The following is a 13678-nucleotide window of genomic DNA, read 5'->3' as shown; positions in this document are numbered from 1 at the left end:
AAATTACTTTAGCACAATCAAACTGTATGAAAATAGTATTGAATAATAACATATGCATATTCGCCATTTACAGATCTCCTTCCTTCATCAATATTGACCCCTTCCTTTCTTCATTGCAAGAAATTTTTAACAATGCGAAAAAATTTGAACAGCAAATTATAATGGGAGATTTAAACATTAACACTATCCCTGACTACCACCGTCAATCAATCGATTATCTATGTCTACTCGCGGAAAATGGTTTCACACAGACTATTAACAGCTTTACTCGTGAACAGGGCTCGAGTAAATCCTGTCTTGATCACATCAATGTAAAAAATATTAACTTTATTGACACTTTTGTTATACACTCAACTATTTCAGACCACTATACAACATCTCTTTGTCTTGAAAACAAGCCTCCCACTTCTTCGAAAATTAAATACGTTGCTAAAACTAATTTCAACAAGTTAATAAAAAAACTGGTTTAAAACTGGCTAAATGTTCTAGATAAATCAGATACTGACTTAGCAATGAAAGAATTTATTATCAAACTACACGAGTATATATCAAAACACACAAGTAATATAACCGTATCTAATAAACAAATTAAATTCACACCATGGATCACCCTGGGGCTAGTTAAATCGATTCACAGAAGAAATCATCTTCATGAAAAGGCAAAAATATATCCTGAGAATTTGGTATTACAATGTTATTATAAAAAATATAGGAATTTGTGTAAGAAATTAATTACATCGGCGAAAGAAAATTATTATAAAAAACTCATTTACGAAAACAACTGCAATCCAAAACGTTTTTGGGATACCTTTCGCAACATAACCAAATCCAAAATCAATAAATCTTCGGAAATAAAATCGCTATACATTAACACATCAAACTCTGAAGTCCCCAAAGATATGGCAAACTTTGCAAACAGTTACTTTTCATCTGTGGGTGACACACTTGCGAAAAAAATTCTCGATAAGTGTAAGAAATCAGAAACCGCTCTCGCCAATTTAACTATCCCTAGAATCGGTCACAAAATAGACTCAATCACAACTTCAACTAACGAAGTCATGAAGATAATTGACGACCTTAAATCATCAAAAGCATGTGGTCCCGATAAGATTTCATCAAATCTTCTAAAAATCATTAAAGTATACATAGCCATACCGATTGCGTTCATTGCGAATCTAAGCTTTAATTCAGGGAAATTCCCTAACCATTTAAAACAGTCAATCGTCATTTTACTGCATAAAAGTGGGGACAAATCACTGATACATAATTACCGGCCTGTTTCCTTGCTCAACTCTGTCTCTAAAATTATGGAGAAAATTGTAAAGAACCGTCTCATCCTTTATCTCGAAAATAACAACATCCTTTCTAGTAGACAATTCGGCTTTCGCAAAGGTTTAAGCACTGAAAACGCCATCGCTAATTTGACAAAAATCATCTCTAATAATCTAGATAAAGGTAGTAAATGCATTGCACTTTTTTTAGATCTAGCTAAAGCGTTCGACACTATCTCGCAAAAAATTCTGCTGAATAAACTACAGCGAATTGGGATACAGGGTCAAATTTTCAAGTGGTTTGTTAGTTACCTAGAAAACAGGAGCCAAAGAGTGGATATTAACGGTACTCTAAGTGATCCAGCCAATATTAAATATGGCGTACCGCAAGGAAGTACACTAGGTCCCATATTGTTTAATGTTTATATAAATGACTTATGTAATACTTCATTTGCTGACCACATTATTACATTTGCTGACGATACAGTACTTTTATTCGAAGGCAAAACCTGGAATGAGTCTTGCATTAAAGCTGAATTTGGCATAAACAAAGTTAAACAGTGGCTAGATAGTAATCTCCTCACTCTAAACTCGGATAAAACGAAATTCATCTGCTTCAGTTCAACTCAAGCGGGTCAACCACAAGAAATTATTAACATTAGAATACACCATTGTTACGACACTATTACATGTAAATGCAATACCTTAGAATGTGTGGACAATATAAGATACCTAGGAATTATCATTGATAAATTTCTGAGATGGGACAAACACATAGCCTTTACTTCCACAAAGGTCAGGAAACTTACACATCTGTTTATAGCAATAAGAAATATTCTATGTCTAAATGATTTGAAACGAATTTACTTTGCAATGTGCAATTCCATACTTGACTATGCTTCTTTAGGTTGGGGAGGTTGTGCCAAAACCATACTCGATCCCTTAGCTAAATCCCAGAAATCGCTTATAAGAGTCATACTGAAAAAACCTTTCAGGTACCCCAGCGATTCATTGTTCGCAGAGTTTCGTGTTCTTGATGTAAGACAATTATACATAAGGAAAATCATTTTACATACTCAAAAACAGAGGCACTACTTAGCTTCCGTAAACCACTGTCATAATACAAGACATGCAAAAAAAAACCCAACAGTTCTGCCCACCACTTCCTCATCTTTAGCACAGAGACAATTCTCTTACTTAGGCCCTAAACTGCTCAATCTCACACCTGATGCATGGAAGGCAAAGAGTACTAATATTCTGCGTATGCAGGTAAACAATTGGCTTCTGGACTTGGGGAGAGTTGAATGCGAGAATATGCTAAAAAACAGTAATTAAATTGTAAATTTTGTTTTTCTTTACATTCTTCTTTACATTTTAACTTATATTGGTATTATATTAGCATTTCAGGAACTGTATTTTTACATAAAGAAAGTTCGAAAATTGTTCAATTCTTCGTGATATTTTTCCTTAAAGGAAAAATTCCTTCTTTACTTTAATTTTTTATTTTTTGTTATTTTTCATTTCCTTGTTTAATATATTAATATTTCTTTAGTTTTATATATCAGCTAAACAATAGTAAAAAAAAAAAAAATGAATATACATTTGTATTACCTTACCAACAGAATTTCTTCAATTCAGTTTCATTTTCAAATTCATTTTCTTGTTTTTATCTATTAATTCAGCTTATGTTATGTTAATTCAGTTATTATGTCAGCTAAATAATAGTAAAATATGTCGTGATATAACTGGAAGTATTCTAGAATATGAATATACATATGTATTTTTTTTAACACCAGAATAGTCAACACTATAATGTACCACGCCCTTGAGGTGATTTTTCACAAAAACGGCGCTCTACAAATTATCCAATTATTATTATTATTATTATTACCATATATTACATGTAAAAACTTATCATATTGGAATGTCCTAAAACGGGCAATCGCCTAGTTGGACATTTTAAGTTCATTAATTGTATTATGTAATATTTACAAACTAACAATAAATAAATAAATAAATAAATAAATAAATAATGACTCACAACACTCCCCAACTCAAACACGAGAAATAATTTCTCAATTGAGTTGGGCAATTTTTTCGCAATCAACCTCAAAATATCTACATTTGTAAATTATTGTAATGTGTTTGTATATTCAATAAAAAAAAAATTAAAAAAAATATCTACTTTATGTAAATTTCATAATAATGTAACATGTATTAAATAAATAAAAAATAATAAAATTATCATAATAAATATGTATATGTAAAATAATATTTTTCGTAGTCGAGAGCCTGGCCTCTGGACCAATGTTTGAAAAACACGTGTTTCATATAATATAAAATGAAATAAATATGATGAAACATAAATCTCCGACTTTTATTTTTATTGAACCACCCAGTACTTGAAATTGAAAAAATGCATTTTATGTTATATAAAATTGAAATAAATATTATGAAAAAAAATATCACTAAAATTTATTTTTATTCTCCTTGAATCATGATTCTTTGAACCACTCTGTATTTCGATTATAATGTGTATACAAGAATGGCGGCCATTTTGGAATTCCAGATATTGAAATAGACTTCAAATTGGTGAACTGTCTGAGGTAAATATTCTACATATTAGCATTGTTTTGGATATAAATTCATTATCGAAATAATAGGTGTTAGGTACCATTAGAAAGGTAATTCTATCTAGTTTATTGTGATGTAATTTTTCAATATTTCGCAATATAATTGTGTCAAAAATCAGGCTGGTAAAGTGACGGCAAAAATGTTAGAAAATTTACATCATAGTGCATAAATATATTTTTAGCATTATTTATTTACAGGTTTCTAGTATAAAAAAATATTATTACTAACAACAATAGTATGAACTAGCAAAAACTGAAAGAATTGCTTTCATAACTTTATACAATACGACACAAAAAAATTCTAAAGTGCACGCTTGGCGTGAGATTTTTTTTTGAAAAGCCTAAAATATTTTACATTTTCAAAACAACGTAAATGCCATTATTTCTTTGAAAACACCTTTGGTTTGTTTTTTTTCATATAGGCTATTTATTCAGGTTTGTGTGGAAATAATAAAATCCGTTTATATTCATATACATAATTTTTTTGACAATTGTTTCCCGAACGGGGGAATTTTTTATTAATTTTTCAGATAAAGTTAGCTATTCTGGGAAAACGTCTTACGATATAATCATGAACTATATATGAATAATTAGCTACATTTTCTGGTAAACAGAAAACAATTAAAAAAAAAAAAGCAAATACTTAGTTTTTTTTCCGAAATTTGAGAAAAAACTCATCAAGGTAATTTTCGCGCTGTTTCCGAAATCTGCCTCACTGTTGACAGGTTAAGAAAAAATCACGTCCAGTACAGTGGCTGATCTGTCTTTTTCATTGCAACGAGCTGCAATGAAGGGATTAAGCTTTCGCATTTGTTTTGACATAAGGTTGCCCTCTTTCAAGCGCGTGATATCATCATTAAAATGTACATGTTGAGTGCGTTTAACTACTGTCAAAAGTGAAGTGTGAATTTCGGCACGGTTTAATGGAAGATACAAACAACGAGATTCTTTATTCTGTAGGTTGTAGATGAATCTAAGACAGTAACCTAGAATGCGTTGGATCTTCCGAATCGAAGAAAATTTAACTAGTAATAGGTCCACCAGATTTTCGTCCTGTTGGACAAATAACGATCGAACTCGTTCCTCAGAGTGAAGTTCAATTTCGTCGACATTGCCATCGAAAGACGGCCAAGAATCGGATGACTGGATCAGCCACGAAGGCCCCGCCCACCATAACGTGTTATCGATCAGATCGGCTGGAGATTGACCACGAGAAGCGACATCCGCTGGATTATCTCCAGATGACACGTGATGCCAAGAAGTCCCTTCGAGGGTATCTTGAATGTGACTGACACGGTTAGCCATGAAAGTCTTCCAGCGACACGAAGGAGAACGTAACCAAGCGAGCACGATGGTTGAATCCGACCACGCAAAAGAATTGGAGATCGGAAGCAATGGTACGTATAAATCTTTGACATATTTTAATAGATCTGCTGGAAGAAATGCCGCACACAGTTCAAGGCGAGGCAACGAAATCTTTTTTGTAGGGGCGACTCGAGATTTGGCGCAAACCAAATATGTTTGGACTTTATCGTCAACATCCGTGATTCGCAAGTAAACTACCGCGCCATATCCAAGTTCCGAACTATCTGAGAAGCCATGAAGTTGACACGACTCCATGTGAGGGAATGACACCCATCGAGGGATTTTGAACGACTTTAAGAGCGGTAATTGTTTAGTATAACGATCCCATTGACGAACAATGTCAACAGGGGGGTTGTCATCCCACCCAACCTTTAGAACCCACAACTTTTGTACTAGGGATTTGGCGAAAAACGTCAAAGGGCATAGAAAACCGAGGGTGTCAAAAACCCGAGCGACTTCACTGAGGATAGTGCGTTTAGTGCACTCGCGATCGAGGCATAGGACTTCGAATGAAAATGTATCATGTCGTGGCTCCCACTTTAATCCCAATACCTTGAGAATGTGAGAGTTATCAACATCCATGGACACCAAGTCATTGAGGCAGTATTCCGGAGGCAGATCGGCGAGTAATTCTGGTTTGTTACTAGCCCACTTCCGCAATTCGAATTGACCTCGTTTGAACAGCTCGATAACTTCGATTTTCGTTTGTTGAGCTTGTTCTAAGCTGTTACAACCGGTGACGATGTCATCTATGTAAATATCCGAAGTTAGCACACGACGCGCTAGCGGTAAATCATAACCTTCATCTTTGGTCAACTGTTTGACAGTACGACAGGCCAAAAATGGGGCGGAGGAGACACCATAGGTTACAGTGTTTAGTTGGTACTCTTGGATGGGTTCCGACGAATGAAAACGCCAAAATATTCTTTGGAAAGCGCGATCTGGTTCTTGAACCAATATTTGGCGATACATTTGTCGTACATCAGCAGTAAACACTACCGATGGTATACGGAATTTTAGCAAAAGCTCCAGCAGGTTCTTTTGAAGCTTTGGACCGATAAGCAAGGTATCATTTAACGAGGATCCGTTCACATCCGTCGCTTAGGCGTCGAAAACCACTCTTAACTTAGTGCTAGCGCTGCCTGAACGAAGAATGCAATGATGAGGTATGTGATACTTTCCCTTGTGCAAATCTTTTCCAGGAAAACGAGTCATGTGACCACTGTGTAAATAATCAGTCATGAAAGCAGAATATTGTTCACGTAAGGTTGGATTTGCTATGAGTTTGCGCTCGAGTGAATGGAATCTGCGTAAAGCGATCTCACGCGACCCTGGGAAAGAGATGTCCCTTCCCCTTTCTCGGAAAGGCAAGGATACGATGTATCTTCCCGAAGATCCGTCCCGTGAGTGGTCAGTGCAGTACATTTGTTCACAAAGTTGTTCCTCAGGAGTAAGGTGTGAAGACTGGGGAATGGTGTCTAACTCCCACAGTCGCTGGACCTCTTCGTGAAGCCGGTCCTCGTTAGTAACGATGAAAGATTTCGTTTCGTGAGCAGTGTCCGAACCAACTGAACCTAGAAGAAGCCAACCAAATGCAGAATTGAAAGCTGATGGCTGACGTAGACCACCATTCACATTACCAGGTCTCAGAAGAGAAGAGAAAACCTCAGCACCCAGAAGAAGATCAATCGGTCCCGGTTTGTGACAGTCAGGATCGGCAAGAGGCAAGTTTCTCAACTGATGCCACGATGACTTATCTAGACGAACAGTTGGCATGTTGCCGCAGATACTAGGCAGCGTAAGTGCCTTGATGTTGAAGAGAACCCGTCCCTTAACACCGATCTCTAATTGAATGACTCCCGACGTGGTTGCGGAAGATTGGCCTAAGCCGCTAACTCTCTGAGAACTGGCTTGACGAGGGATGCCTACGAGCTCCGCAGCACGATCGGTAATGAAGTGAGCTTGAATGCCCGAATCGATCAATGCGCGAAAGGTTTGGAAACGGACGGATGAATCGCGAATGCCAACATTGGCGGTTGACAATAGTACTATGGACTTGACTCCTAAATTGGTGAGGACCTGAATTTTAGAGTCGGAAGAAGAAGTCTCCGGGTCCGTAGGCGTCGTGGGGTGTTGATGGTGATCTTCCAAAGAAGCATTTTCGTCTCGATGGAGCAAAGTATGGTGTTTTTGCTGACATTTTTGACATGTAAACAAAGATTTACAATCTTTAAGATAATGAGAAGAATGAAGGCAATTGAAACACCAACGGTGTGATTGAGCAAACTGTAGACGATCCTGAACTGACTTGAGTGCAAATACCTTGCACTTGGAAATGGAGTGGTCTTCCCCGCAACAGGAGCACTTCAGGTAAGTGGTGGAGGTCGAGGACCTATTTGTTTCAGACTGTCCTTTCTTAAGATCGCGAAGAAGCGCTGAAGTGCGTTTTTTGGCAGCCTGATTAAAGTTCCGTGCAAGAGGTTTGTCAATAGTACTGCTATCGCGAGTCGAAAAATGTAAGTCCCGTACAAGAGCTTCGCAATTGTTGTAAAGAAACTCTTTGAGTTTCAAATATGAAGGCAGCTCGGTAGGAGACTGCAGTTGTTTGAATGCGCATCTTGTAGGTGAATCTAATTTCGATAGAATTAAATAACAAAGCACGAAGTCCCAATTGTCCGTTGGGAGATCCAATTCCTTTAAAATTGTTAAATCCTCGTTAAATATATCGAACACGCAACGGAATTCAAAAGGATCGTTGGGCGGAAAATTTAAATTTAGCATTTCCCGCCAACACGTAAATGCGAGTTCACGCGCGTTACGATAGCGCGCGATTAATCTTTGATATGCTTCAACGTAGTGAGCTCCTTGAACTGGAAATGTCCGAATTAACCCTAAAGCTTCTCCAGATAAACATGAGAACAAATACTGCATGCGTTCGATGTTGGATAAAGATTTGTTTTCATGAATCAGAGCGTTAAACATGTCGTAAAATTCGGGCCATTGCTTGACATTTCCAGAAAATATTGGAATGTTTATTTTTGGTAATTTAACGTTTGTGCACGCATCCGCGGTCTTACAATCGAGAGGCTGACTGGTTAACTCCTGGTAAATTTCGACAATTTGATAATACATCTCGTCAAAAGCTTCGCGAATTTTATCCTCATCAATTTCGTTTGTGTCATTTAAAGCTAATATTTCCGCATGAGACGTTTCAAATTCAAGAACTATCTTTTCCAGAGTAGTATAATGCGCTAACAGTAAGTTGCACTTAGTTGCATCGTGTAAAGCGCTTTTTGCTATTTCATGTGTCTTGAGTAACCTATTATTCGCTAATGTCCGTTTCCGGCGCAATGTTTGAATAGCTGGGGCCATGTTGAATAAACACGATTGGAAACGTACCCAAAAACGAAACGAAATAAATGATAATAATTTAATCTATTATAATTATATGCGCGGTAGGTCGTAAATACAAAAGAGCTAGGTACCTACCTAATTACTGTTCGAATTGATTATTATTCAAATTTTAAGAAACATTCCACAGCACTATCCGTTTTGGCATAGATAGATAATAATCTTAAAGTTCCCTAGTTTCGGCACCAAAATGTTCGAAGAACGAACAAGGGTTGGAATAGCCGACTCAAGGGCTATTCCACACAGATAACGAATAAATGAATTATATGGCTTTGACAGGCGAATGCGGAAACACAATGCGTAACGTTACTTCACAATCAACTTACCGGTGAAATCTGCATAAGCCTCATCTGTCAACACTGGAACGGGATTGTCGTTCGTTATCACTCGTTATTTTAGATTAAATTGCGATAAAAAATACGTATTATGATTAATCCGATAAGACAACCGGGGATCGATATTTGACAGGACAAACGGTTTTTGTGCGACTGCTCGGCCCACGGCCTCCGTGGATCCAGCTGACATGTGCGAAATTTAAACTATACAGTTTAAATTCTGACGGTACGATTGGTTAGTACACAGCCTGTCAAAAGCAATCGGCGTTTCGGAACAGTATGTATGATTTGTTATTCCACAAGTTGTTCTACATTGATGTCCATTATTAAATGACAAAGTCGTTTAAAAATTCTATAACTATTTTAATTGTTTGACCTGAGAAACCATTTTGCATTTTCAATGCATTTTGAAAATAGGTATTTTGCATTTTGCATTTGAAATGCTTTTCTAAAAACCATTTTGCATTTTCAAATGGAAAAGTTTTGACCCATTTCCATTTTGCATTTCAAATGGTTTTGGGTACCCATTTTGCACATCTCTGGTTGTAATCTTTAATTTAAATTACGATTTTCATGAGGTCACCGGTGACCTACATGGCGTTCAACGTGTTAAGGGTAAACGCAACATACGTTATAATCTATGCATTACCAGATGGCAATAACTTAATTATTTCATTAAAATCCAATTTTTGTAAGTTATGCTTTGAAATATTAAGACAAATTGTTTATTTGCGCCCGTATGTAAGCAATATGAATATGAATAAATATTTTTTTCCATATAAAAACTCATTTCTTTCACGAAAGGATACAAAATTGGATTGAATCACCGATAGAGTATTGTGTTTGTATGCCTTTCCTGAAAGAATAGAGTTTTTAAACAAACAAAACTATTTATTCATATTCATATTGCGTATATACGGGCGCAAACAAATAATTTGTCTTAATATTGTAAAGCATAACTTGCAAAAAGCATATTTTAATAAAATAATTTAATTAACGCCATCTATGAACACGTAGATAATAATGAATGAGACATTTAACCTTAAGGATAAATGTATATGTTTATTCATAGATGGTGTTGATGTAATTATTGTATGAAAATACCCTTTTTGCAAAAAAATTCATTATTATCTTTTTTACTTCTACCATCAGGTAAAATCACCTACCGAAGTCTGTGCACTTTACCCCCGGACACCCTGTATTAATTAATTGTACAAAAATAATAATAAAACAAAGATATTTAACACAGGGAAATCCAGATAAAAGGATACTGTCTTTAAGTTGTACAGGAAATAAACATATTATGTATCTTTCTACCTTCATATGTGGAGGCCCTTTTTCGCTTTTGGTGTTAAAGTTGACAGGGAGGTGGAATTTGAGCGCTATCTCATGGACCATGGAAACGGGAGATTTCAGGTCACACAAGTTGTCTTCTGTATCACCATCTGTTAGAGAAGAGCTAAATTAATAATACCAGATTACTAGAAGTCGGGTTTTTTTGACAGTGCAGAAATTCTGGGACTAATTACCATAATATGAACTCCTCATTGGCCAGAATAGGTACCAAAGGAGGGCGATAATGTGGATTCTTCAGTGGACATTATCAATTTATCACTTAATATTTACAAAAGATTGTTCCTAGGGCACTTCAGTTATGTATAAAAAAAGCTGTTTAGTAGTAAAATAATTGCATATAATTTTATAAACTATTCCCTATGTAAAAGCCCCTAAAAAAGGTGTTTGAAAACTAATGTGGTCACTTAATGGAACACATCTACTATTTCTGCAAAAATATTGCCAACTGCATGCAATCTAGATAACAAGGGAGTATCGTTATTATAAAAGATTACCAATGTTAAAAGAAAGAAGAGAAAGGGATGACTTGATCGAGAATAAGAAATCTTCACCACCAACCAAAATGTTAATTTTTTTTAACATAACATCTTTTGCATTCAATCCTTGCAAATAGAGTAAACACGGAAGAAAAAAAAATACCACAATACTTATATAAAACAATTTAAAGCTCGATTGGATGCTTAACGCAATTACTGTTAAACTTATTGTGAAATCAGATACGAGCGCATCAGCAGAATGCTGCCTGCTCATAACATGTAATAATTATTAAAATAATTATTACATGTTATAATTATTTTATAACATGTAATAATTATTTTTTCTTGGGACCATAAAAAGCCTTGCCTGTGTGGTGTGAGGAGGGGTCCCCGCTGCAGGCTTCGGTGTCCTCATTCTGCCTCAGGTCCAGGGCCTGAGAGGCTGCATCATGTTGCATGGCCTGGGGCGACCCACCCTCTCCGCGGGACACACTCCCTCCCGCATTCGGTCGCACATGACAGCTGCCTTGGTAGACTATTTGCTAAAATGTACTTTCTTGTTAAAACTCTGTTCAATTGAACAATTTAATTTTAATTTTACTATTGGTACTCAAATTACAAGTTACTGTTGAAAATCTAAATTAAATCAACTTTAATTCGACTCCGTATCACATTCCGGGGCAGAGATATTGCGTTAAGTATTCCTCTGGCGTCCCCGACTTCTTCTACCATTCAAACAAACCAGTCTCTAAACATTCCTGGCACTAATAAGAACAAACATTGAAATTTTCAGCGATATCGGTCGACACCTTTTAGAGTTTTGCCAGTACAAACCAAAGAATTTGTATTATTTTTAGCGACTTTCGCAAACGATAGCAGTCGTTGAGGAATGCTATCATTTAGCTTAAGGCTAAAAGAACGAGAATCGCCCTCCTGGACCCATTTCATGGAAAATCAGTTCTTATTAGTGCCACTAGTGTTTAGAGAGTGGTTTGAATGGTAGAAGAAGTCGGAACGCTCAAGGAAGATATGGCGCAATCAACTGAAATAAATATGTGTGGAAAATGTGACGTACGTAATCAACAAAGAAAGGGGTGTGAGAATGAATGGCGTGGAAGTGAACGCCTGATTTGACATGGCACAATCAAGTGATACAAATACTTGAAAAGGAAAACTTTTTCATTTCTTTAAAATAATTTAAATTCCAGCTTTAAAATGCACCTAGTTTTCCTTTACACTAGAATTCATAAAACGAACATCACTGGGTATGCACATCAGCTAGTAAGATATAAAACTCACAGTGGCATCGGTGTTATTCCTGGGCATGTTTTCCTCAAAGCCGCGGCCCTGCTCAAAGCCTCCGCCCTGGATCATGTGGTCCTCCGGCCGGTTCAGCACTGCGGCCATGGTCACGGAGCGGTCTGCGTGGATTTCAAAGTTCGGGCCCTCAAACTGGTTGACGATGGGTACCGGAGGCAGGGATCGCTCCGCCACAACTGAACCAAACAACAAATATATTTTCATAGAAAGCTATTACTTTGTGATTTGTGGCAGAACCGCCTTGAGGTCCTTTTTTTTTTTTTTTTATTAATATCAATAGCAAAATTTGTACATTATGTAGGTTTAAAGTATAATATAAGTATATTTTTTGTATTTTTTTCACAGTCCTCCTCACTAGGGTTTCCTGTTCTGAGGCGGCCTGTAGTTTTTCTTAAATTTTTGTATTTAGTTTTGAATTGTCTTTACATTGTCTTCATAATATTTGTAAGTTGATTATTACTTTGATCTCTAAGCCATGTTTTGACTTTTGTTTTAAATATACTCATTTCGTTTATTTTTTTGGTTTCATTTGGTAGAGCATTGAACAATTTTATAGCATGGAATTTATTATTTCTCTGTCCAAAGGATGTGTTCAAACTGGGAGTAATCAGGATATTTTCGCTTTTTGCCCTGGTTGTGTATTTATGTTGGGCAGTGGAGTATTCGGATATGTTTTTTTTCAGTTTAAATAAAATATTTTTTGAATATAGTTTCTGTACATTGTAAACATTGAAGTTTTTGAATATTTCTTCTGTCGGAGTTCTAAGCGGAACTTTCAGTATTGTCTTTAATACTCCTTTTTGTGCTATATTGAGCCGCTCTGTGTGAGTGCTCAAGGCAGACCCCCATCCAGTTATTCCGTACTCTATTTGTGATTGACACAAAGCATAGTATACTTTTTTAATATCGTTTATATTGAGGATATTGCGAATGTTTCTAAAGAAGTATATGTACCTGGTTAGTTTTTTTGTAATTACATCTATATGTGAGTTCCAACGGAGATTATCATCAATTTCAATTCCAAGATATTTGATGCTTTTGGAGTGTGCTATAGTGGGACAGAGGCATGATAAGCCTTGATTTTTTTGATAAATTCCTTGGCATGAATGTAATTTGAGATTAAGGTCCTCTGACGGCTGCCCTCTGGCTGTTTTAGAAAATGTCAGATATTTTGTTTTATTGACATTAAGCGTCAGGGAGTTTCTTTTAAGCCAGTTTTGCAGGAGACCAAGTCCGTGTTCAGCTTCTTTGTAGGTATTTATCCAATCTTTTTCTTTAAATAAAATTACTGTGTTATCAGCAAAACTAATGATTTTTCCTCTTGTTTCTAGGTTACAGATATCATTAACCCTATCCCCGCGGGAGACGCACGCCTGCGACGCACTGTGCATGCCCTGTACGCGGGTGGCACATCTGTGCGACGCAAAGTTTCTTCGGCGTTATGGGTATGAAACATGCTTGAGCACGGTAAAACTTATACTCCTAAAAAATCTCACATCTTTACACTACTG

The 13678-nt window shown here is 36.3% G+C and overlaps 1 protein-coding gene across 1 annotated transcript in view; it reads right to left on the bottom strand.

The window, feature by feature from the left end:
• The window catches only part of LOC149408825 (uncharacterized), a 286048-nt gene that overhangs the window by 254681 nt on the left and 17689 nt on the right, over positions 1-13678 (bottom strand). Inside the window, exons 3-5 of the mRNA XM_089650404.1 lie at positions 12147-12343; positions 11215-11389; positions 10333-10460 (exon numbers count right to left, since the gene is read on the bottom strand). Coding sequence (XP_089506530.1) covers positions 10333-10460; positions 11215-11389; positions 12147-12343 — 500 coding nt within the window. The remainder of the gene's footprint in view (positions 1-10332; positions 10461-11214; positions 11390-12146; positions 12344-13678) is intronic.

This window comes from Hesperophylax consimilis, unplaced genomic scaffold, assembly GCF_061612785.1.
Source record: "Hesperophylax consimilis isolate HC1 unplaced genomic scaffold, BYU_Hcon_1.0 scaffold_55, whole genome shotgun sequence".
Taxonomy (NCBI): Eukaryota; Metazoa; Arthropoda; class Insecta; order Trichoptera; family Limnephilidae; genus Hesperophylax; species Hesperophylax consimilis.
Note: the sequence above shows the minus strand (reverse complement) of the source record. Positions and strands in the feature narration are given on the sequence as shown.